The 26979-nt window shown below is 47.6% G+C and overlaps 1 protein-coding gene across 1 annotated transcript in view; it reads right to left on the bottom strand.

Annotated features, from left to right (window-relative positions):
* LOC141088403 (NELL2-interacting cell ontogeny regulator 1-like) overlaps positions 1–24708 on the bottom strand; it is a 41617-nt gene extending 16909 nt beyond the window's left edge. Inside the window, exons 1-2 of the mRNA XM_073574446.1 lie at positions 24537–24708; positions 3469–3619 (exon numbers count right to left, since the gene is read on the bottom strand). Coding sequence (XP_073430547.1) covers positions 3469–3592 — 124 coding nt within the window. The 5' untranslated portion in view covers positions 3593–3619; positions 24537–24708. The remainder of the gene's footprint in view (positions 1–3468; positions 3620–24536) is intronic.
* Between the last annotated feature and the right edge of the window lie 2271 nt (positions 24709–26979).

Raw genomic sequence — 26979 nt, 5'->3', positions numbered from 1 at the left:
CTCCTGATCTCCAATGCGAATCGTCTCATGAGCATGCCCAGTATGAGCACAGAGGAACTTAGTCTCTGGAGCGGTCTGCTGCAAAGTAATCTTCTCTGCAGTAGATAGACAGCAGGAGACCGCAGAATGTGAGGCTCTGGATTCCTGCAGAGCAGATGCAGAAACCTGACGCCTAACACACACTGAGACAAAGCATAGAGTGACCCGGAGAGTTCTGGCTCACACACTGAGACAAAGCACAGAGTGGCTTGGAGAGTTCCGGCTCACACACTGAGACAAAGCATAGAGTGACCTGAAGAGTTCCGGCTCACACACTGAGACAGAGCACAGAGTGACCCGGAGAGTTCCGGCTCACATACTGAGACAAACCATAGAGTGACCTGAAGAGTTCTGGCTCACACATTGAGACAAAGCATAGAGTGACCTGAAGAGTTCCGGCTCACACATTGAGACAAAGCATTGAGTGACCTGAAGAGTTCCGGCTCACATACTGAGACAAAGCATAGAATGACCTGAAGAGTTCTGGATCACATGCTGAGACAAAGCATAGAGTGACATGGAGAGTTCCGGCTCACACACTGAGACAAAGCATAGAGTGACCTGAAGAGTTCCGGCTCACACACTGAGACAAAGCATAGAGTGACATGGAGAGTTCCGGCTCACACACTGAGACAGAGCACAGAGTGACCTGAAGAGTTCCGGCTCACACACTGAGACAAAGCATAGAGTGACCTGAAGAGTTCCGGCTCACACACTGAGACAAAGCATAGAGTGACCTGAAGAGTTCCGGCTCACACACTGAGACAAAGCATAGAGTGACCTGAAGAGTTCCGGCTCACACACTGAGGCAAAGCATAGAGTGACCTGAAGAGTTCCGGCTCACACACTGAGACAAAGCATAGAGTGACCTGAAGAGTTCCGGCTCACACACTGAGACAAAGCATAGAGTGACCTGAAGAGTTCCGGCTCACACACTGAGGCAAAGCATAGAGTGGCCTGGAGAGTCTACAGAGGAGTGATGTCACTGAGAAGAGGAGCAGGACAGCTCCTATTAATAGATATTAATTAAATATTAATACACTAACACAACTCAACACTAACATTTACACAAGTTTATGGAGTGAAAAAAAACTAACGGGATGGCTCCTTTAAATAAATAGTCATAAAATACAATTAAAATGGCACAGTAGTCTATAAAATATGAGCGGAATACAGTTATTCCATGTATCCCAGAATAACTATTCTATGCAGCCAAAAAATAGTCTGTAAATAGAAGTATAGCATATTATATTAAATGATATTAACTGCAAGAGGATGCAATAAGTCCATGAAACTTCATACACAGAAAAATACATAAATACATCCAAATTCAAAACAGGGAGTTGGACAGTAGAACACAACGTACAAACCTAATTCATGGATAGGAAAATAAAGTAACCTGGAGCCGGAGAGAACCCAATTCCCCAGGGAATTCCTTCATCAGCATTTTCACCTCTCAGTAAGTATAGCGCAAGGGTGGGCAATTACATTTCTCGAGGCCATATGAGAGGCCATGGCTGTTGGGGAGAGCTAAGCTTAATTCTGACCAATAATAATATTTCCATGTTATTTTATATTAATATTAATTTAAGCGCTTAATATAGTATGTTGGACCCCACACATGTATGATGACCCCATAACCTCCACACAGTATGATGGGTCCAGCAGCCTCCAAACTAGTATGATAGCCCAACAGCTCTCATACAGTATGATGGCCCCACAGTCCCCCCCCAAATAGTATGGTGGTCCTCACAGCCCCATACACAATATGATGCTCCCACAGCAACCCCAACCCAGTATGATATCCCCACAACCTCTCACACAGTATGATGTCCCCTGCATTCTTCACACATAGTATGAAGACTGCCACAGTTTCACACACGGTAAGGTGGTTCCACAGCACTCCACACACACACACAGCACTTTGGCCCCACAGCATCAAATAGAGTATGATACCATAGCTCCCCACACAGTCATATGATCCCTTACAGCTCCCCACACAGTATGATGGCCCCTCAACCCCCTACACACAAGCCCCCAGAAAGTATTATGTCCCCACGGATCTCTAGCAAGTGTGATCCCCCACAGACTCCCACACAGTATAATGACACCACAGCCCCCCACACACACAGTATGCTGCGTCCACAGCCTCCCACAGCATAATACCCAACAGACCCCCCCACACACTCAGTAAGATGGCCCTCACAGCACCCCATCACTGTATGATGGCCCCCACACAGTAAGAAGTGCCTACATATTCTACACAGGACTTGTTGAAGCGCAGTTAGTGCGAAACGGCTATCGTCCGTTCATCCTGCCCTCCACACTTCTCCCCGGCTCCATGTTTTTAAACATATGAATTAAAAGTCTTTTCGCAAGAACGGTGAGTGCCACCTACATTTGCTTTTCCATGAACTACATATTCCTCCCACAAGTGACAATAAAAACAGAAGTATTACTCTTATTGCCTCATTTTCCTGGTACGCTGCTCCGTTTTTTTTTTTTTTTCAGTGTGTGGACTGAGACTTTGTGCAGCAACACGTGATCTAGAGACTTCATGGCTCTTGCTGCGCTGAGTCTCAGTTACAAATTCTGAATGTGTAAAGAGGGAGCCGGCAACTCTCTCCTCCACCATTGTGATGCTGTCACCCCAGATCTGCAATATGTGAATGAGGTCAAAACTAGATGTCAACTCTGGTCTGCTCTCATCACGCTATAAAAAAAAGATGACCAAAAAAGAAAATCACCTCTATATTATGCAAAACAAGGGTGAGAGACGCTCTTCATAAGCACTCTCCGACAGATGAGGATGCAGAACGGAGGATCTCCTACTACTAAAGGCAGGGGCGGACACAGACAGAAGAGGGCCCCTGTACAAGACCACCATATGGGCCCTTTGCAGTCTGATAGCTCCGATAATGCACAATTTCACCTGCTTTGGCGGTGTTAGCGGCCCCCTTACTGATTGTCTGCAGCGCTCACGTGACATAGGGCTTGTTCAGACGTCTGATTTTCACGTACGAGCGCCATCCGTGGTTTCCACTAATCGCACTCATACCCGTGATAATCTATGGGGCCGTCCGCATGTCGGTGATTTTTCGCGGACTGATCGGTCAGCGGAAAATCGCGGCGACATGCCCTGTTTTGATCCGAGCATTGCAAGTCTGTGGCTCCATGAAAAAAAATAAGACCACACTCGAATGACATCCGAGTGCGTCCGATTTTCAAGGACCGTCAGAAAGGAGAACGTGGAGAACCTTTTTTTTCTCCCGTCCACGTTCGGAAAAAAAACGGATGACACTCAGACCAAATTCTGATCCAAACAATAATCGGTTCGTTTTTCTCGTGCGTGAAATAAACAGTAATAAAATAAATGCACCAATAAAATAATAGAAATGTACATGAAATAACCCCCGCAGGAGCACGTACTTTCTGGTGGGATGGTGGTGCCCGACAGCTCCTCGGCCAGGACGAGCCTGGAGAACGGCAGACCTATCGTTATCATCAGAAGGAACAGGGCATAGATCCGGCTTGTTGTGTTTCTATACGACATTGTGCGTTATCTGTGTTTCCTGTCCCCCTGGAATGAAGCAGAACGATTTATCTTGTTAAACACGGAGAGAAAGCGAATAAACAGAGCTGCCACCTCTGCAAAGCATGCGATTAATAATAACGTGGCTACCCGGGCTCCATTAATAATGTATCTCGTGGCCATTTGTAAGATCCGAGGCTGCGGCTGCAGATACCTGAAAGTCTATGTTAAAGTATCTCATTTTCTATGTAGGTCAGTTACGGATATTAGTAGAAAGAATGGTTGGCAAATCTGGTCTCTATGTCCTGAAAATAGCTGAATAGAATCATATCATAAGGGATGTGGACACTTTTTTTTTTTCTTAAATCCCTGTATTTTTGTAAAAAATATAAATTTTGCATTCGGGTTTCATTAAAAATTGAACATGGTTTGCCTTCTATAGCCTGTGTGTTGCGCTGTCTTGCTGGCTGCAGAATGAGTTAACTGAAAATCCATCAGTGAGCTGGTTCTGACCGGTGTCTTCACAACGCTTATTTTCTGTCTGATTTATGATCGTAAAGTGCAGCTCAGCTTTCATGTGGTCATTAATTTTCAGATAACTCATTCTGCAGCCAAGTCTGTAGGCTATAGAAGGCAACGGTTTAGGAAAGCATTGCCACCCTACATCCATTTCCAAATATATCTCACTCAGCCAACCAGTGCCCTGTTTAGTGAGGCTGTACTAGGCCATAGGCCGTAAAAGGGAGGCCGGCATGACAGGGTAGAGAGGGAAGTAGATACGGAGGTGGTTGGTGTATAGAACATTGAATAGGGGGTTAATTTTCTGGGCTGGCATGGATGGGCTGGGCTAAGTTGAGGGTCGGTCACATGGGTTGGGGGGGAGGGGGCACAGGCTGTTCGTATAAAAAGGGGAAGCCATTTTAGAGGGACAACCATTTTGGGTACACATTGGCAGCAATAGGAATCTGAGGTACCTGTCATTATGGAGATCGAGTCCGTTCTCCAGATGCTGAGGGATGCCGCGGGTTCCCGGGGCGCAGGATGGTTGCAGTCTTCTGTCCAGGATCTGCTCCAAGGGGTGGCGGGGTCCCCTCAACCCCAACTAGAGGAACGTCGGCCACGGAGATCTAGGCCTCCGGTGCGCCTTAGTCTTGAGCCCACCCCTCGGGTCCGGCGCCGTATTAGGAGCCCCTCCAGGGACCCTCCGGTACAAGCTGCGAGCTGCAGGGCTGGCGCACGCAGACAAAGAATCGGGAGGAATCCTGCTGGTCGGCGGGGCCTGCCACGGGGGGGGAGTATCGGCTCCCCCTCCTTCTCATGACACAGCAGGGAATATGGATCCGGGTCCTGGTATGGCGGGGCCTCACCATGGAACGGGCCCCGCTCTGCGTGGGAGAGGAGACACAGCGGGTCGGCGGGGGGCCTGCGGCACAGGCCTCTCGGCGTGGATCCAGCACAGGAGTGAGGAGTCGTAGCCCCGCCCACCGGCCGAGAGCACAGGCCGCCCGAGGTAATGAGACCGATGGCCGGGGCGGCGGGGCTGCAGGCTGACGCAGCGACCGCTCTGCAAACACAGCCGGAGGTACCGGGGGAACGGGGGCCAGTATCTCTGGTGCTCCACGGCGGCAGTTGTAGCTCCGCCCACCTGCTCACAGCGGGGAGCACGTCTTCGCCGGCTGCATGTCAGTTGCCAGAACCCCCGGGGGGGAGAGAGCTCCGGGGCTGTTACCATTTGGGGAGTATGGGGGGTTTAGGGGTTGGAAGTCAGCAGCCCCCTGTGCATATGGGGGAGGCTAGCAGGGATTGGAGTGACCACGGGAACGCTGGGGTGCCTGGAGTGGGCAGGCAGCACTTGGCCGTCCAAGGGGGGGGTGAACGGTACCAGGTGCAACATGACAGCTCTATAGGAGCTCAGCAGCACGGGCAGCATTTGGCTGGCCTGGGAGAGGGAGGGGAGAGAGGCTATGGTGGATGCAGCAGCTCTGGAGTAGATCAGGGGTACGGTCGGCAGCCAGCTGCCTTAGGGGGGAGGGACGCCTGGGGCAGCGCGGGGTTTTGCAGCGCAGGGGGTCCCTGGGAGTATATCCAGCAGCGGCAAGCATCTCCGTGGAGAAGAGGAAACGGGCAGCAATTAGCTGGCTCCTCGGAACTCGGTCCAGTCCATGTCGTCGCAGAGGGGTGCGTCTCGGCAGGATTCGTTGGAGGACAGCGACCGGCAAAACGAGCCAACGATCGGCCCAGGGACGGGTGCGGTCTCTTCTCGCCTGGACCATGGATCTTCGGCTGCTGGGACCACAGCACCCAGGCAGCTAGGTGAGGCGTATACTGAGCATAATGTTAACCCTTCTTTGTCTTTACGTGATAGTAGGGGTAATGTCGGCTTAGCAGGGGAAGGGAATATGGGGGCTGGGTCCTTTTTACACACCCTACGTGAGCTAGTTCGGTCTTGGGACTTGAGTAATGTGCCGGGTGGGGTTTCTCCAACGTCAGCTTGGCTGGGTGGTGATAGGGAATCGGGGAGCCAGGGTCGACCAATAGGGTCAACTTTGCCAGGCTCATTAGCGGTGGATAGCAACTCAGCAGCTATCGGCGGGGGGGTTAGGGGTGCAGAGTTCAGGGGCTACACCGTTAAACGTAGCTGAGAAAGAGAAAGATGAAGACGTACGTATCGGCGATGCGGCAAAAGGGGAAGTTTACGTTTGTTTCGAGGGCCCCCTAGGTACGCATCTGAAGCCCGAGGTTAAGGAAAAGATCTGGAAGGGTGAATACGTTGAGATATTCTCCCTGCTTCCTTTAGAACGTTTCAATCTGGATAGAGTGAGAAGGGAAGACAGTAAGAGGGAGGATGAGGATAGGAGGAGATTTCGTCTAATTCCCAGAACCTTTTCGAATTGGTTGCAAGCGTTCGCGATACTGGCTATTGTGTTAGGGGAGAAGGCCCCGGACAATTGTTCAGGCCTATTCTGTTATATGGATGCAATTGGAGAAGCGTACAGGGTTTACGGAGGGCAGGGTTGGTTGCGGTACGATGAACAGTTTCGCCAAAGGAAAGCGGTTAGACCAAGCATTCGTTGGTAGCATAAGGACATAGCTTTGTGGATGAGGGTGATGGTTCCGACTAGGGTGGGACAAAGTTATCAGGGGTTTCAAGGAGGCACCGGGGGTCCAGGACAGTCCGGACACTCGGTGTCAATGCAAAAGGGACTGTGCTTCTCCTTTAATGATGGTTCCTGCAGATTTGGAACAAAATGTAAGTTTACACATGAGTGTTCCTCGTGTGGGGGAAGTCATGGGGCATCGAAATGCTTCAAAGCTGGAAAAAACCGGGGTTCAGAAGGTACTGAAAAAAGGAGTGACTCCGGTCCGTCTGGAAGAGATGGAGCACTTTCTAAATGAGTACCCTGATAGGCCTGCAGCGTTGTTATTAAGGGATGGTTTTAGGGATGGTTTTAAGATTCCTAGCGTTGATGTTGAGTTTCAATTGTCTACCAAAAATCTGAAATCTGCACTTCAGTTTCCCGAGGTGGTGTCCGAAAAGTTATCTAAGGAAGTTTCGCTGGGTAGGATGGCAGGCCCCTTTGATTCAGTTCCGTTAGATAATCTGCGAGTTTCTCCATTGGGTGTCGTTCCAAAAAAGGAACCTAACAAGTTTAAGCTCATTCATCACCTCTCGTTTCCGAAGGGTTCTTCGGTAAACAACGGCATAGACCCGCAGCTGTGTTCGGTGGTGTATACATCCTTCGACGCTGCTTTGTATTGGGTTCGTGCTTGCGGAAAAGGTTCATGGCTGGCAAAAACGGATATTGAATCGGCTTTCCGGTTGTTGCCAGTCCACCCAGATAGTATGCACCTTCTTGGTTGTTTTTGGAATGGGGGTTTCTACGTGGATCGTTGTTTGCCTATGGGCTGGTCACTATCATGTTCTTACTTTGAGGCTTTCAGCACGTTTTTGGAGTGGACAGTAAAGGAAGTGTCGGGCCTGAAGTCATGTATTCATTATCTTGATGACTTCTTATTCATTGGCCCGGCGCAGAGTACCAACTGTTCGTTGTTGTTGCGTACCATGGAGAGTTTGGCTAACGTTTTGGAGTTCCATTGGCACAGGAAAAAACCGTAGGCCCGGCTACCTCTTTGAGTTTCCTGGGCATTGAAATTGACTCGCTAAACATGGAGTGCAGGTTGCCAGTGGAGAAGGTGGCGGAAATGAGGGCAGAGGTTCACCGGGTCAGCAGTTTCAAGAAAGCAACTTTACGGGAGGTGCAGTCCCTGCTGGGCAAGTTGAATTTTGCTTGCCGTATTATGCCCATGGGGAGGGCCTTTTGTCGCAGGTTGTCTTTGGCGACGGTTGGGGTTCGATCCCCGAACCACTATATCAGACTAAAAAAGGAAGTTCGCGATGATTTGAAAGTGTGGGCCTTGTTCCTTGATTCCTACAATGGTAGGTCCATGTGGATTGCACCGGTTGTGCCGGCCGAGGAGCTGGGTCTTTTGGTGGGCTTATCGGATGGCAATGGTTTTTGTACATTCTTCCAGGGGGAATGGCTAAGGGAAGTCTGGCCAAAAACATGGAATGAGTTGGGTTTGTCATCTAGCCAGGTGGTGCGAGAGATATTTCCCATAATTGTCGCGTTGTCACTATGGGGGTCGAGAATTCAGAACAAAAAGATTTGCTTCAGATGTGAGTCAGTGGGCACGGGTAGGGCCCTGAAATCCTTGTCTTCCTGTTAGCGCGGGTGGTCAGGAGCGGGAACTCCGAGAGTGGACCCTCTGGACCGTGGCACCGAGGGGCCCCGGGCGAGCTGCCAGGTGGAACCGACCCCTATACAGGGACCGTTAGGAGCAGGCCCAGGGGTTCGAGTACCACGGTAGCCGGTACCGAGAGGGGCGGCTCAGGATGGACCGGAGTAAGACTGAGACTGGAGTTGGACGGCAGGAGCACTGAAGACAGGACTGGAGTAGGACGGCAGGAACACAAGGCAGGGCTGGAGTAGGACGACAGGAACACTGAAGGCAGGACTGGAGTAGGTCGGCAGGAACACAAGGCAGGACTGGAGTAGGACGACAGGAACACTGAAGGCAGGAGTGGAGTAGGTTGGCAGGAACACAAGGCAGGACTGGAATAGGTCGGCAGGAACACAGGTAGCGGGACTGAGAAGCTGCTGTGAGGAGCAGCCGAGACAGGAACTGCAGCAGCAGTGTGTGCACGATGGAGCGAGGCCAGAGTGTCAGGAAACACAACGATCAGGTGCCTCCCTCAGGGGGAAGCGGCCTGATATGGCCCCGTCTGGTCAGCCATTGGTGCACAGGTGCTTCCGGGTTAGGGCACAGCCGGAGCATAAGAAGCAGGAAGGAGGCACGGCCGCGGCCTATGGCGCATGCGCATAGCATGCAGGGAAGGCATCGGTCGCGGACCTGTCTCAGGTGACCGCCGCGGCCGTCGGGTGGAGAGAGGCTGCGGCGTGGGAGCGGAGGGCGACTGCGGCGTGGGAGCGGAGGCCGGGTGAGTATGGCGGAGCGGTGTAACAGTACCCCCTCCCCTAAGCCGCCCCCCCCGGAGGTTAACAAGAAACCTCTTGAGGATACGGGGAGCATTAATATTCTCCCGAGGCTCCCAGGATCTCTCCTCAGGACCAAAGCCCTTCCAATCAACGAGAAAGAAAGTCCTACCTCTAACCCTTTTCACAGCGAGGATGTCCTGTACTTCAAAAATGTTGTCGGCCCCCACCGGCTGAGGACCAAGATCAAGCGAGGAGTGGAAACGATTCAGCACCACAGGCTTCAGGAGAGAGACGTGAAAGGTGTTCGGGATCCGGAGCGAAGCAGGCAACCTCAATTTGTAGGCAACTTCGTTAATACGTCCCAGAATTTCAAACGGACCAATGTAGCGTGGACCCAACTTGTAAGAGGGCAGTTTTAGTCGGACGAATTTGGAGGAGAGCCAGACCTTGTCGCCAACACGATACGGAGGAGAATCCAACCTCTTTTTGTCAGCATAGTTCTTCATATGATCAGCGGATCTCTTGAGTGAAGTGTTGGTCTCAGCCCAAATCTTAGAAAATTCCGAGGACAAGGCATTGGCCGCGGGTACCTCAGAGGCAGGGGTTATCGGAAGAGGAACACCAGGATGTCTGCCAAAAACAATGAAAAACGGAGACTTGGCCGAAGACTCACCAGCATGGTTGTTATAAGCGAACTCTGCCCAGGGGAGTAAGTTGACCCAATCGTTCTGGTGGGCGTTAGAGAAGTGGCGTAAGTATCCCGTAAGCGTCTGGTTGGTACGCTCTACTTGTCCGTTGGACTGTGGATGGTAGGCCGAGGAGAAGTCGAGGGAAACGTTCATGAGCTTACAAAGCGAACGCCAGAACTTGGAGGTAAACTGAACCCCTCGGTCAGACACAATGCGTCGAGGTAGACCATGAAGCCTGAAGACTTGATGAATGAAGATTTTGGCCAGCTCTGGCGCTGAGGGAAGACCCGGCAGAGGGATGAAGTGAGCCATCTTGGAAAAACGATCCACCACCACCAGGATGACTGTGCAGCCCGCAGAGCAGGGTAGATCGGTGATGAAATCCATGGCGATGTTCTCCCAAGGAACCGTAGGGACAGGCAACGGAAGCAACAAGCCGGACGGAGATCTCCGTGGCACCTTGTTTTTTGCACAGGATGGACAAGAAGCCACAAAGTCGAGTACATCTTGGCGAAGTGAGGGCCACCAGTAGTGACGTTTGATAAGGTCAAGAGTCTTCTTAGTTCTGGCATGGCCGGCCAGTTTGGAGGAGTGCCCCCATAGAAGAACCTTTTGCTTGAGATTCTCTGGCACAAGCGTCTTGCCAGGCGGAGGAGTAAGCCAGTTCACTGGAGCCACGGTGATGATCCTAGTGGGATCAATGATATGTGACGGTTCCTCCGTGGATTCGTGTGGTTGGAAGACCCTGGACAGGGCGTCGGCTTTGGAATTCTTGTTGCCGGGACGGAATCGAAGCTCGAAATCAAATCGGGCAAAAAATAAAGACCATCTGGCCTGGCGAGGGTTTAGTCTCTGGGCAGACTGGAGATAGGCCAGATTCTTGTGGTCCGAGAAGATGACAAAAGGATGTACAGCTCCTTCCAGGAGGTGGCGCCATTCCTCCAAGGCCAACTTGATAGCCAAAAGTTCCCGGTCACCGATCGAGTAGTTACACTCGGATGGAGAAAAGGCCTTCGAGAAGAAGCCACAAGGGTGCAGGCGACCGGAGACGGTTCTCTGGGACAACACCGCCCCGGCACCAGTCGAGGAAGCGTCCACCTCGAGTACAAAAGGTCGATCGCTCTCAGGGCGATGCAGGACCGGAGCCGTGGAGAAAGCCCGTTTTAGGGTCAGAAAGGCCTGCTCTGCCTCAGGAGACCAATCCTTGGAAGTAGACCCTTTACGGGTGAGCACAGAAATGGGTCTTGTGATCGCGGAGAAGTGGGAGACAAATTGCCGGTAATAGTTGGCGAATCCGAGGAATCGTTGTATCGCCTTTAATCCGACGGGGCGAGGCCATTTGAGGATGGCAGACAACTTCTCGGGGTCCATCCTTAGACCAGCGTCGGAGATAATGTATCCCAGAAATGGCAGAGAGGTCTGTTCGAAGAGACATTTCTCGATCTTTGCATACAGACGGTTCTCCCGAAGCCGCTGAAGCACCAGGCGGACACTCTTTCTGTGGGACGAGAGGTCCGGCGAGAAGACGAGGATGTCGTCTAAGTACATGACCACACAGGAGTACAAGAGGTCCCGGAAGATCTCGTTGACGAACTCTTGAAAGACTGCAGGAGCATTGCAAAGACCGAAGGGCATGACCAGGTACTCGTAATGGCCATCTCGAGTGTTGAAAGCGGTCTTCCACTCGTCACCTGCACGGATACGGACCAGATTGTAGGCTCCTCTGAGGTCCAGCTTGGTAAAGACCCGAGCCCCTCTGAGACGGTCAAACAGTTCTGGAATGAGTGGAAGAGGGTACCTGTTCTTGATGGTAATCTCATTCAAGCCCCTATAGTCAATGCATGACCGAAGAGTCCCGTTCTTCTTTTTGACGAAGAAGAACCCGGCTCCTGCGGGCGAAGAGGATTTCCGTATAAAGCCTTTGGCGAGGTTCTCTCGGACGTACTCAGACATGGCGGTGGTCTCCACGGGAGACAGAGGGTAGATTCTGCCCCTTGGAGGGGTTGAACCAGAAACAAGTTCAATTGGGCAGTCAAACGGCCGGTGTGGAGGGAGGGCCTCCGCTTCCTTCTTATCAAAAACATCGGCGTAGGAGCTGTAAGCTGGAGGAAGACCCGGGAGGTCTGGAGGTGACCGTGGAGCGGCCGCCAGGCGGACAGGAATCAGACAGCGAGCTTGGCACGGGTGCCCCCAGCGGAGTATCTCCCCAGAAGACCAGTCGAGAACAGGCTGATGAGTCCTTAACCATGGAAGACCGAGTAGAATGGCGTGAGAGAGCTTAGGTAAAACGTAAAAGGCTATCTTCTCTCGATGTAAGGCTCCGATTTGCAATTCCACCTCTTCAGTGACTAAGGTGACGGACACCTGTAGCGGTTTGCCATCCACGGTGGCAATCTGAATTGGGTTAGGTAGAGTGACTACAGGAATTCGGTATTTGTCTACCTCCTCCGGCCGAATGAAGTTACCCACTGAGCCCGAATCCACGTAGGCCACCTCGGAACCACGCCTCCCTCCTGAAACCAAAAGCACAGAAATCGTAAGGGGTTGAGAGGAATCATCATCATCACCTAGGAAGGCCTCTCTTACCTGACCTAGGTGGAGTCGTTTCCCTGTCTCTTAGGACAGGTGCGGATATAGTGTGACGAATGGCCGCAATAGAGGCACAGACCTTGTGCCCGTCTCTCTCTCTGACGTAACTTGGCCAACCTGAGATGATCTATCTGCATGGGCTCACCCGAAGAGAGGGAAGAAGATCCGACTGAACGTGAGCTGGCCGACTGAGTGAAAGGAGAAACTGACCTGGAGGAGCGCCTGTCTCTCACTGACTCCCGAGCGCGCTCCAGGAAGCGCAGGTCAATGCGGGTAGCCAGCGAGATAAGGTCCTCTAAGGTGGACGGGGTATCTCGACCTGCGAGTTCATCCTTTATTTTACTAGAAAGACCGCGCCAGAATGCCCCCACCAAAGCTGCGTTATTCCAGCCGAGCTCGGAGGAAATAGTGCGAAAGCGAATAGCGTACTGTCCGACCGTGAGAGAGCCCTGGTGTAAGTTAAAGAGTGACTCAGTGAGAGAGGCTAACCGGCCCGGCTCATCGAAAACCTTACGAAACGTATCCAGGAAAACCGGGAGACTCGAAACGACCGGGTCGTCACGTTCCCAGAGCGGGTTTACCCAAGAAAGGGCCTCTCCCTCCAGATGGGACATGACGAAGGCCACTTTGGCCCGGTCCGAGGGGTATTGCTGCAGCAGCCATTCAAAGTGGAGACTACACTGATTTAAGAACCCCCTACAGAGCTTGGGATCCCCAGTGAAACGAGGCGGCTTGGCGAGGCGGGGCGTCGGAGGAGCAGTAGACGCAGGGGGAGGTGTCGGCACTGCAGCGGCAGCCTGGAGGGCCGACAAGCGACTATCAAAGGAGGCCATGTAGGACAAAATGTGGGTTTGAGTATCTTGCTGCTGACCCAGCTCCTGTTGGAGACTGGCCAGCTGAGTGGCATTTCCAGGATCGGCCACCTGTAAGGCCGACAAACGGGTGTCCATCGACTTCATGATTGACATAATGCGCCCCTGATTCTCCCGTAGGAATAGCAACTCTTTCTGGGTAGCAGCCGTAGTACCGGCGGAGTCCATGGCCTGATCGTACTGTTAGCGCGGGTGGTCAGGAGCGGGAACTCCGAGAGTGGACCCTCTGGACCGTGGCACCGAGGGGCCCCGGGGGCGAGCTGCCAGGTGGAACCGACCCCTATACAGGGACCGTTAGGAGCAGGCCCAGGGGTTCGAGTACCACGGTAGCCGGTACCGAGAGGGGCGGCTCAGGATGGACCGGAGTAAGACTGAGACTGGAGTTGGACGGCAGGAGCACTGAAGACAGGACTGGAGTAGGACGGCAGGAACACAAGGCAGGGCTGGAGTAGGACGACAGGAACACTGAAGGCAGGACTGGAGTAGGTCGGCAGAAACACAAGGCAGGACTGGAGTAGGACGACAGGAACACTGAAGGCAGGTGTGGAGTAGGTCGGCAGGAACACAAGGCAGGACTGGAATAGGTCGGCAGGAACACAGGTAGCGGGACTGAGAAGCTGCTGTGAGGAGCAGCCGAGACAGGAACTGCAGCAGCAGTGTGTGCACGATGGAGCGAGGCCAGAGTGTCAGGAAACACAACGATCAGGCGCCTCCCTCAGGGGGAAGCGGCCTGATATGGCCCCGTCTGGTCAGCCATTGGTGCACAGGTGCTTCCGGGTTAGGGCACAGCCGGAGCATAAGAAGCAGGAAGGAGGCGCGGCCGCGGCCTATGGCGCATGCGCATAGCATGCAGGGAAGGCATCGGTCGCGGACCTGTCTCAGGAGACCGCCGCGGCCGTCGGGTGGAGAGAGGCTGCGGCGTGGGAGCGGAGGGCGACTGCGGCGTGGGAGCGGAGGCCGGGTGAGTATGGCGGAGCGGTGTAACACTTCCTCAGAAGGAGCTGTCGTGAGAATGCTCCAACATTTGGTTTGGTTAGGCTTAAGCAATAATTTGTGGATCATTTCGGAGGTTGTTTCTGAGGTCAAGTTTCCTATCCTTGATGCTCTTTTTGCTTCACAGTGGGATCGTTTTCGAGAACTGGCCCCACAATCGTCGTTAGGGGGGTTGAGGTGTCCCGCGGAGTTATGGAACCTCCCGTTGGCGCGGTAAGGGATTTGCTATCCAGATCATTGTCGGAAGGAACTTGGTCCCATTACAGGAAATCTTGGAGCATTTGGGAAGAATGGAAGTCTTCCCTGAACGATGAGATGGATGAGGAAAGTAAGCTATTGATGCTGGTGGGGCACGGTTGGGAGTCAGGTTGGTCGGTGCCAAAAATTAATAATTTCATGTCTGGCTTGGCGTTCGGCTTTAAATTTAGAGGCTTGCCGGATTTGCCGAAGAATTTTTTAGTACAACAAGCGTTAAAAGGTTGGAGGAAAGGCTGGAAGTCGGTGGATGGGAGACGGCCTGTATCGTACGAGATATTGTTAATTTTGGAAGGCCAGTTAGGTTTGGTCTGTTTTTCTCAGTGGGAAAGGGCTCTATTCAGAGCAGCGTTTTCTTTGGCCTTTTTCGGGGATTTTCGGATTGGGGAGTTGGTTAGTCCATCAAAGAAAAGGAAAGGTGGCCTTTTGAGGCATGATGTTGACGTCTATGGGGATAGATTAGTTATATTCATTCGAAGGTCAAAAACGGATAAAATGGGTAAAGGTTGCAAAACTGTTCTGTTCAAGGTTGGGGGTTCCCCCATGTGTCCGGTTACATGTGTAAAAAAAATTTTGGGCGATGTGGGCGTTCCGGATTCTCCTCTTTTGGTTCATGAGGATGGTTCGTTTTTGTCGCGCTATCAGTTTGTAACAGTTTTTCGGGCGTGCTTGGAAAAAGGGGGCATTCCGTCCAAAAACTTTAGTGGCCATTCCTTTCGCATCGGAGCGGCCACGGAAGCGGCGAAAAGAGGCTTGGGCGAAGAGGTGGTTAAGAGGATTGGGCGTTGGGAATCGGCGCGGTTTCGCTCATACGTTCGCCCTACTTTGGTGTAAACACGGCGGTGGCTTGTTGTAGTTGATACTTGTTGTTGTTTCTTTTCAGAGTCCGCACATCTCCTCTGTTGGATCATGGGGCACTCATTCGTTTTCTGGGCAGCACTGAGAGCGGCAGTTCGACCGGACGGGAGACAGCTGGGTGTGCCTCGTGATGCAGCCGTCGTGAGATGGATCGGAAAGCGGGGCATGGTCTGGAGACAGCTCCTTCCAGAATTCCACAGATTCGCAAGACTGGATCGCCACCCAGAGTTACTGGTCATACACTTAGGGGGTAACGATCTGCGAAAGCGGCCATGCCGCGAATTGATCACCGACATTAAATTTGACATGCTGCGACTGTGGGCGATGTTCCCTAGGTTACTGATAATTTGGTCGGATATTATCCCGAGAAAAGTATGGCATGGGGCTCGGTCTGTTCAAGGCATTAATAGGGCCAGAATTAAAGTGAATAGGGCGGTGGCTCGTTTTATGGCACGAAACGGTGCGATCGTGGTGCGTCATTTGGATCTGGAGTCGGGACAAGGGGAGTTCTGGAGAAAGGACGGAGTTCATCTCAATGCTGTGGGGTTGGACATGTGGTGTCTAGCGGTGCAAGAAGGCATTGAAAAAGGTTTGCAGGTGTGGAGGGACACAAATGTTTGAGGCGAGGGTCAAAACATTTGTGTTGTTGGCGCAGGGGGGGTCCTCGAAGTTGGTGAGGCTGGACGCCCTGGGGGGGGACCGGAATGGGGTCCTGGACTCCCTCCAGAGCGGGCTTAAGTGGACGACCATTTTAGGTATCCCGAGGACGGGAGAAGGATCTGGGAGAGACTAATGGTTCTGGACAGGCGGGTTGTTCTGGTGCCTCTGAGCTGGTGCTTTACGGCTGGAGGTAAAGAACTCGACCTGGGGCCATACGGGATGGTTAACATCTTGGAATTTTGGTTTCGGGCTTCGAGGACCGCCCCCTCTCGGTTGTGATTTAATGTAATGTTTGTTTTATGTTAAATAAATGGCTTGCTGTGGCCAAATTATCCAACATCCTTGGCTTGGGTCTTTATTTATTATAAGGGGGGGTAATGAGACGGTTGAGGTAAAGGGGCTGGGGTTACGGATTCAGGTATAGGATCTACGAGGAATCTCGAATACCCCCTTTGTCATGCACTGATGAAAGGGAAGAGCCTCGAAACAGTTTTCTGTAGATAGCAAGCTTTCTCTTTTTAAATCTATCCTTACTCATGTTGCAGGGCTTATAAAAGGTTTCGGCATTAACGTTTACGGTGGTTATCTCCAATCGGTGGCACAAGTGAGATTGCTTTGTTTCTTCTGGTGGGGAGCTAATTTGTATATTCTTTTTCTAAAGGAGTATTGTGCGTGGCCTGAAAGACTCCCTATGCCTGCTGGTGCTCTCCACAAGGAGAAACCTTAACCTCCAAGAAACACCATCACTTTTATAGTGCAGTGGGGATCATAACCATAAAAATTTGGAAAAACAGTGTAATCAGACACTGCTAGTGTTGTTTGAGACAACAGCAAAGACATAGTCATGACAAGATATACCTGGCACAAATACAACGTACAGAAATGATTCATCAGGTTGTGTACAGAGTTTGCAATTGTGTATTCACAAGAGTAAGATTTTTTTATACTGGAGATTTATTTTAAGCATTATATTTTATCAGTTATGTTTTTAAAGTACTGAATGGGCTATCAACCTAGTGTTTTTTGATTGATTTTATTAGATCCATAGAGCAAGAGATGCCATATAAATTCACAGGTTGTAATAGGTATAAAGGGTACCGTGGTGGGGGTTACAAACAGGCCCTGACATTTTAAATGTGAAAAGCTCCTATACCTTTTAAGAATAAACCAGTATTATAAATGAAGCATAATTTTTGGGCCTTATACATTTTATGGTGGAGCGCAGAAGCTTTAAATTACGGTTCTGTCAAATCATTTACCCAATTGTTATGTTTTTGAAGAGTGGGAGAAGACCAGTGTTCCCAAAGGAAAGGTGTAACTTGAAAGTACTGAGCCCAGATGTAAAATCTGTAACAACAGTGGCCTGATCTAGGGCTATAACTATGATGGGTGTAGGGGTTACAGTTGCATCCAGACCCTGGAGTTTAAAGGGGCCCAAAAGGTCCCTTAGGCCCATACAGGAAGACTAAAGGGATTGGTCGGGCAGTCCACATTTGCAGTGATGTCTTTTGACATTGCTGCTTTAATAAGTAAACTAGCAGAAGCAATTTAGGTCTCTAGCTGTCAGCACCAGCTGGAGACCTTAAACAGAAGAAAGAAGTGGTTTATTACTGCTACTCTCTTCTTTGCAATCTGTTTAGCATTCAATAAGCACTGTTTGGTGTATGAAAAAATCGACTATGCCAATGGTTCTGATGATCAGATGATCGTTGTATGTCTGCCGGGTACAGCAGCGCTCCTGGTTCTTAGCAGACTTCTGTAACTACTGTCAGATGTTTCACTGTAACTTGGGCTTCTATGGGTGTCCCAGTTACAGTGAAAAATGAACCAATACAAAATAGGATACTCTTTCCTCCTGAGATTTTCTATGAACATTTTATAATGAATATATATATATATATATATATATATATATATATATATATATATATATATATATATATATATATATATATATATAAAAAAATACTCATATATCCCTCCCTAAAAAAAAAAGTTGAATATTTAGTGTAGGAAAAAACCCTGTAAATACATGATCTAAAACCAAAAAACTACATAGTTTAGGTATCACACACTAGTAACAGCCTGAAGAATTAATTCAACAGGATATTTAGTGTAATATATGAACAGTATAAAATTTATTTTAGAAAACCATACAAAAATGAAAACTTATTTGCTACATATTCAAGTAGAAAAATAAAATTCTATAAATTACACACTAATTTACATGAACTCCTTCATCGTGGTGGAATTAGTATAATCTCTATACTGTGATTGTGGAAAAAATGAAAAATGTTACCCCCTGGAAATACAGAAAGGCAAAAACTCAAAAGATTTGGGATGTCACTAAACCCCTCCTCATCTGTGACCCCTTCCTCAGCTGCTTGTCTGCCTCCGCTTACTTCTGTCCTTCCACCCTTTGCCAGTTCCTTACTTTACTGGATGCCGAAAATGCAGTTGGCAGAGAGAAAATGGCAGAGGAAAAACTTGGAGTGGGTTCCCTACTTCTGGTGGACCCATGGTAGCCCACCCCAATGATAAGAACACCCATCAAACTTTAGAAGCTTCCATGTAGATGTTTTATCCATCATATTTCTATATCATACAGAGGATCAAAGTGAAATTCATGAAATATGGCTCAGACAAATCCCACAAATCTGATAATCTGACAGCCGTTTCCCGCACAGAACTGTCCTATAATCTGACCAGGAGCGATAACCTGAGCGCAGATAGCTAATTAGAAGATTCCACTGATTAGAGAAAAGCGACGAGAGGATTAATTTACAATTAGATTTTGTACATTGCTTTTCACTGAGATTTTTATCTTTTTAGGACGCAGAGGATTTTACATTTTTTCCGACTCCCTTTCTCTGAGTTATACCTCTTTTTTTTTTTCAACGATGTTATCATGTAATGTCTTGTTTTACGTTTCAGGGTTTATCTCTTTAATTATTTAATTTCTTTTTTTTATTATTCAATTTTCACCATTATTTTTATGTTAATCACTGTACACTATACATGTATTGTAATGTTTCTAATGATTAAGGCTGCTTTCACACATCCGGTGGTTTTGTTCCGGCGGCGTGTGGTGGAAAGCCGGACCGCCGGATCAGGCCTGCAGCGGTGACACCAGATGCAGATGCGGCGCCTGATCCGGCTTGGAAAACATTTAAAGGAGCCACACCGGGGACGAGAGAGGCGGCGGTATGCGGGAGGGAGAGAGAGAGATACGCGCGCGCGCCGGGCACTTGTGGGTTAAACCTCACAATGTCCGCGCATGCGCTGTAGAAAAAGCCGTTCCGGCGCTGCAAAAAAACATTGCAGGCAACGTTTTTTGCTGATGCCGGACGGCGCAGGTTTGCTGGTTTCTGGCTTAAAACTGAGGCGCCGCATGTCCTTCTGACACGATGCGGCGATCATTAAATTTTATGTGCCAAGACCGGATCCGGTTTTCACACTTTTTGCCGCATCGTGCCGGATTCAAAAAGCCAGATGTGTGAAAGCAGCCTAAGTGGAAAACTAATTTTTATGATTTTAGTAAAAACGACTGTTTATTAAAAAATAATTCTCAATGCTTTTTTTTATTTTTACTACATTTAAGTTTCAGTTTATTTTTTTTTTATTTATTTTTACTACGTTTAGGTTTTAATTTACCGTAATTTTTTATTTTATTTATTTTTTTGGACGCACTGAATTATCCATGTTTCCTATTGCATTTCTGACTATGAATTGCACTGACAGCTAGAAGGACAAGACATACCGTACTTCAGGTTTGGCTCAATAAGGATTCACAAAAAAAAAGGAGTAAGGGTAAATGTTAGGCCAAACGCTGTCCCTTATAAATCGCAGCCTCGATGTCAGCCAGCTGATGTAATTTTTTACGTTGCTGTTATTCTCAGAAGCAACGTTCTGATTATTGCTTTATTATGGAGTTCAATGTAGAACTGTAGTCAGTCAGCTCTTTTTCAACCTTTAATGTCACCCATAATCTGTACAAATATATTAAAAAATGAACTTAAATCATTTTGGAGGTGAAAAATAAAAATTGCGAGACTAAAATAATGTGGTTGCATAAGTTTAAACACCCATTTATAATTGGGGATGTGCCAATCAAATTTGACCTCATGTTACATGGTAGTCAGTGCACAGCTGCCATCATTTACAGGGATTCTGATTAACCCCATATACAGTTTACCTGTTCTAGGAGGATTTTCCTAACATTTTTCTAGGTTGCATTTTACAGCAAAAGCCATGGTCTGTAAACAGCTTACAACACAGCAAAGGGATCTCATTGTTGAAAGTTATCAGTGAGGATAAGGGTACAAAAATATGTCCAAAGCATTATATGTATCATGAATCACTGTGAACACATCATCAAGAAGTGGCCTACGTTTGGCACAACAATGTCATAACCAAGAACTGGACATCCCTAAAAAATGATGAATAGATAAGAAGAAATTTGGTCTGAGATGCCACCAAGAATCCAACAGCAACATTAAAGGTGCTGCAGGAATTTCTGGCTTGTACTGGTTGTGTACAGTATGTGATACCAAAATCCCATATTCCTCATATGTCTGGCCTGTGAGGTAGGGTGGCAAGACAAAGTATTTTCTTACAAAGAAAACATCTAAGCCTATGTTTTGCCACAACCTACATAAACTCTGCCTAAAACATGTAGGAAAACGTGTCACGGTCTGATGAGAACAAGGTTGAAATTTTTGGACATAATTCCAATTGTATGTTTGGCGCAAAGCCAACTCTATGCATGACAAAAAGAACACCATACTCACAGTAATGTATGGTGGAGAAAGCATTTTGCTTCTATGTTATTTTTCGGCAGTTTGAACTGGCGCTTTAAAAAAGGTGGAGGGAATTATGAACAATTCCAAATATCACTCAATGTTGCAACAAAACTTTAGGCCTCTGCTAAAAAGCTGAAGATGAAGAGGAAATTCACCTTTCAGAGCAAAAATGATGGTAATCAACTTCCAAATCAATAAAAGAATGGCTTCACCACAAAAAAATCAAGGTTTTGAAACGGCCCTGCCACAGCCCTGTTGTCATGCTGTGACAATCTTCACTAAGGAAGGGGGCCTCAATCTGTCCCTGGAACTGGGACCCTAACTATCCCTGTCCTTTGAAGTCCCTTGGGTACTCTTGAAGGTAGAGAGGCCCGAGTCTCCAACCTTACTACGGAAAATTGAAAGAGGACAATGAGGAAAACATACATCCAAAATCAGCACGCAACAATCTCCAGCAGCAACAATGATCTCCAATTCAGAACAGCGTCTCCAAGGAGCTAGGAAGCAAAACTTTCACTGGCAATGCAGAGAAGGTCTGGTCAGGTTTAATAGAGAGAGGTAATAATGACCAGATCAGAAGCAGCTGAATTGGAGCTGCAAGTTTCTTACAAGACTAGAAAGGGTCATTAACCTCTTCAGCACCAAAGGAAACAAAATCCATTTAATATGCAACACAAACACACAGGCTAAAGGGAAGATCTGCGATTGACAATACATAGTGAACTTATAACTCCAGATCTCCAAGGAGGATATGACAGGAAGGACCATGGGTCTGAGCTCACCAAGCATCCATCGTATTGGATCCTGCCTCACTATCCACTAGGACAGTAATGGTCTCAGTTTCCATACCTGTAAGCACTTCTGCAGGTAGGATAAACTGAAACACACCTGCGGAGAAGATATATACGCCCAGGTTGTAATCCTCCCAATGAATTGACTCTTTTTGCCATAGTAGAAGCACCCCCCTCGTTTTGCAGCGAACTGCAAGAGACCCATAATGGGGGGAAGCAACTGCATAGGTTGTTCAGAGCACACAGGGAGAACTTCCGATTTAGTAAGTACCACAGGGAGTCAGGTCACTACAGGTCTATCCCTGAGGCGTCTATAGATACATGTGGAAATAGCCAGGGCAGCCTCCATCGACACTGGAGTTTCGTACAGTGCTAGTGCATCCTTTAACCGTTCAGACAGGCCCTTACAAAACTGACTCCTAAGGGTAGGATCATTCCACTATGTGTCAGTGGCCGATCTACGGAATTCTGAACGAAATTCCTCTGCTGGTCAGTCTCCCTGCTGGATCTTACAAGGTTTAGACTCCACAAGGGAGGCATAATCCGAGTCATCATAAATGAAGCCAAATCCATCCATCAACTGGAGTGACAATGAGCTGGATAGGAGTGAGAAGGCCCAGGATGAGGGTCTCCTTGTAGAAGGGAGAAGGCAATCCCCACCCTCTATACCTCAGTCTCAGATAACTGAGGTCAAAGTCAGAAATAGAGCTTGCAGGCTTCCCGGAATGCAACAAATTTATCTCGACCCCCAGAAAACCTATCTGGGAGCGCCAATTTAGGTTCCGGTTCAGCTGCCTGTTGTGATGAGACCTTAGACCGTAGGTCAGACAGCTCAAAAGACAGACTCCGCAGTTGTCTCGAAAGGTTAGCAACGGGATCCATGTCAAGATCCAGAAAAAAGTGGGGCCAGTAAAAATGTTAAGCTGTGACGGTCTTTGGTAAGGAAGGGGGGTCTCAAACTGTCCTTGGAACTGGAACCTTAACTATTCCTATCGCGGGGATACTTAAAGGTAGAGAGCTTTCACTGGCAATGAAGAGAAGGTCTGCCCAGGTTTTATAAGGAGAAGTAATGACCAGATCAGAAGCAGCTGAACTGGAGCAGCAAGTTTCTGACCAGAATAGAAAGGGTCTTTAACCTCTTCAGCACCAAAGAAAACCAAATCCATTTACTATAGGACACAAACACACAGGCTAAATGGAAGATCTGCGATTCACAATACGCAGTGATCTTCTAACCCCAGGTCTCCCAGGAGGACGTGACACACTTGTGACACCAGTCCTGAATGCAACTGAAAATCTGAGGTGACCTGAAGAGGGCGCTGTACACAGGAGAGGTGTTGACATTAAGTCCACATTCACACGTTCAGTATTTGGTCAGTATTTTACATCAGTATTTGTAAGCCAAAACCAGGAGAGGAACAATCAGAGGAAAAGTATAATAGAAACTCGTCACCACTTCTGTATTATCACCCACTCCTGGTTTTGGCTTACAAATACTGATGTAAAATACTGACCAAATACTGAACGTGTGAACGTGGCCCAAAGGTGGAAAAGTTCTGAAATGATTCTTCTTGGTATGATTTTTTTTTTAAATGTCAAAAACCTGGCGTATTAACAGGGGTGTGTAGACTTTTTAGATCCATTAAATATGGCTATGAAATGGATTTTAGATGACAGACAGCGCACTGACCCTGTGGCCCTTAATGCTGCCATACACATTAGACTAACGTCATAGAGACCCAATGTCAGAGGGATTAGCAGAAAATCTAAAGTCTTGCTGCAACCCAAGAGGTAATGAGGCCTATGTCTCCCTCCTAAGCAGGTGGAATTGTGCATTATGAGGAGCTATTGGACTGCAAAGGGCCCATATATTGTTCATGCACAGTGGCTGTCTGTGACTGCCAGTGGATAGATATAAGAGACAGTATATAGAAGGATGCATAGACAGACAGATGGATGGATGGATGGATAGATAGATAGATAATATATAGATGGATAATAGATAGATGGATAATAGATAGTTGATAGATAGATAATAGATAGATAGATGATAGATAATAGATATCGTAAATAAATATTAGATAATAGATAGATAATAGATTAATAATAGATAATAGATATATAATAGATGATACATAACAGATAGATAATAGATAGATAGATAATAGATAGCTAATAGATTATAGATATTGTATATAATAGATAGCTGATAGATAATAGATAAATAAATATTAGATAATAGATGGATAATAGATTAATGATAGATAAATAGATAGATATATAATAGATGATACATAACAGATAGATAGATAGATAGATAGATAATGGATAAATAGATAATAGATAGCTATGGGATAGATAGATAATAGATAGATGATAGGTAATAGAATATCTGGATGCCTGTAGATCTCATTCTGTATAGTCAGTGCGTCTCTCACAGCCCAGAGTCCAGTCTTACACCACTATATAAAACCTATAGCTCTTCTGCTCATTCCTCTTTAATGAGGTGCAATGTTCCCCGTATGCCATGAATCTATAGCGTGCCCTTTAGCCACCGCAGAGCATCCCTGAGCCGCCGCGCTTTCTGCCGCTCCGGCAGTCAAAAAATTTCCCTAATCCCATTTAATAAAGGATGCGGCTGAGCTGAGTTTGCAGCGTGGTTGCCAGCGCTGTGTTTGTCACATGGTAATATTTTTTTACCCACCATATAATTGGCAATAGACTAATGATTTACTGAATGACATGACAAATTCAGCTCAGCTACATCGGCCTCCATACACAGCGCATACATTACCGGTGACGTCACCCCCCTCGTCTGCAGCTGACGGCAGCTCGGGGTGATGGTGACATTAGTAATCCCCCCCATGGCCACAATATAAGGCGTCGGCATGCAATCCCAATGATTTGCTAAATCTCTGGACTTGGTCAGCAATGGGTGACGGCCGGCATGCATTGTACCTGTCCCCTGCTTTTCTTTTGTCTTCTGGGTATCAGAAATGGCCGCTCCGATCTCCTAGCAGCTCAGCATTTGTGAGCAAGTGCTGCGTGCGCAGTGAACTAGGTGATGCTTGTTACCATGGCGAGCTGTCATAGCAACCGAGCAGTCTCCGCAATGGTGCTCCGAAGACAACTGACATGATGGAGGGTGAGGGCTGCCGGGGCTGAATATCCGATCTGCAGCGCGATGTCGTCCCACCGCCTGTCAGTCACAAACATTTATGTAGTTTTTTTTTTTTGTTAAAGGGATTGTAGGAGGCAGATGATTGAAAAATGCGATCACATAGACGTTTATTGAGATTGCTGCGTCCTCTTGTTACATCTGATGGAGTCATCCTAGGATTTTAGTAATAGGCAGTTAAAAGGATGTTTCATCCTCCGCCGTCCCCACAAAATAAACAATCAGTTGTTTGATGACGCAGTTTTAATTAATTTTAAAATTTTCATCATTCACAATTGGTGATGTCACAGCTCACCACCTCCTGTACAATGACTGATAACACCTCTATATGCAGTAAATAACACAGGATCCACCATTCACAATTGGTGACTTCACAGCTCACCTCCTCCTCCTCCTGTACAATGACTTATAACACCTCTACATACAGTAAATAACACAGGATCCACCATTCACAATAGGTGAGATACAGTCATATGTTAAAGTTTGGGCACCCCTATTAATGTTACCCTTTTTTCTTTATAACAATTTTGATTTTTGCAACAGCTATTTCAGTTTCATATATCTAATAACTGATGGACTCAGTTATATTTCTGGATTCAAATGAGGTTTATTGTACTAACAGAAAATGTGCAATCTGCATTTAAACAAAATTTGACCGGTGCAAAAGTATGGGCACCTCAACATAAAAGAGACATTAATATTTTGTAGATCCTCCTTTTGCAAAAATAACAGCCTCTAGTCGCTTCCTGTAGCTATTAATGAGTTCCTGGATCCTGGATGAAGGTATTTGTGACCATTCCTGTTTACAAAACAATTCCAGTTCAGTTAAGTTTGAAGGCCGCCGAGCATGGACAGCCCGCTTCAAATCATCCCACAGATGTTCAATGATATTCAGGTCTGGGGATTGGGATGGCCATTCCAGAACATTGTAATTGTTCCTCTGCATGAATGCCTGAGTAGATTTGGAGCGGTGTTTTGGATCATTGTCTTGCTGAAATATCCATCCCCTGCGTAACTTCAACTTCGTCACTGATTCTTGCACATTATTGTCAAGAATCTGCTGATACTGAGTGGAATCCATGTGACCCTCAACTTTAACAAGATTCCCGGTGCCGGCATTGGCCACACAGCCCCAAAGCATGATGGAACCTCCACCAAATTTTACTGTGGGTAGCAAGTGTTTTTCTTGGAATGCTGTGTTTTTGGCCTCCATGCATAACGCCTTTTTGTATGACCAAACAACTCAATCTTTGTTTCATCAGTCCACAGGACCTTCTTCCAAAATGTAACTGGCTTGTCCAAATGTGCTTTTGCATACCTCAGGCGACTCTGCTTGTGGCGTGCTTGCAGAAACAGCTTCTTTCACATCACTCTCCCATACAGCTTCTCCATGTGCAAAGTGCGCTGTATTGTTGACCGATGCACAGTGACACCATCTGCAGCAAGATGATGCTGCAGGTCTTTGGAGGTGGTCTGTGGATTGTCCTTGACTGTTCTCACCATTCTTCTTCTCTGCCTTTCTGATATTTTTCTTGGCCTGCCACTTCTGGGCTTAACAAGAACTGTACCTGTGTTCTTCCATTTCCTTACTATGTTCCTCACAGTGGAAACTGACAGGTTAAATCTCTGAGACAACTTTTTGTATCCTTCCCCTGAAAAGCTATGCTGAATAATCTTTGTTTTCAGATCATTTGAGAGTTGTTTTGAGGAGCCCATGATGCCACTCTTCATAGGAGCATCAATAGAAGAACTACTTGCAAGTGGCCACCTTAAATACCTTTTCTCATGATTTGATACACCTGGCTATGAAGTTCAAAGCTCAATGAGGTTACAAAACCAATTTAGTGCTTCAGGAAGTCAGTAAAAAGTAGTTAGGAGTGTTCAAATCAAGAAAATGATAAGGATGCCCATACTTTTGCACCAGTCAAATTTTGTTTAAATGCAGATTGCACTTTTTCTGTTAGTACAATAAACCTCATTTGAATCCAGAAATATAACTGAGTCCATCAGTTATTAGATATATGAAACTGAAATAGCTGGAGCAAAAAACAAAATTATTATAAAGAAAAAAGGTTAACATTAAAAGGGGTGCCCAAACTTTAACATATGACTGTAACAGCTCACCTCTTCCTCCTGTACAATGACTGATAACACCTCTATATACAGTAGATAACACAGGATCCACCATTCATGATAGGTGATGTCCAAATGGTACAACTCCGT

Source organism: Dendrobates tinctorius, unplaced genomic scaffold (genome assembly GCF_039654945.1).
Source record: "Dendrobates tinctorius isolate UK_male_01 unplaced genomic scaffold, ASM3965494v1 ptg000039l, whole genome shotgun sequence".
In the NCBI taxonomy this organism is placed as follows: Eukaryota; Metazoa; Chordata; class Amphibia; order Anura; family Dendrobatidae; genus Dendrobates; species Dendrobates tinctorius.
The sequence above is the reverse complement of the archived record's forward strand: the minus strand, read 5'-3'. Positions and strand labels throughout refer to the sequence as shown.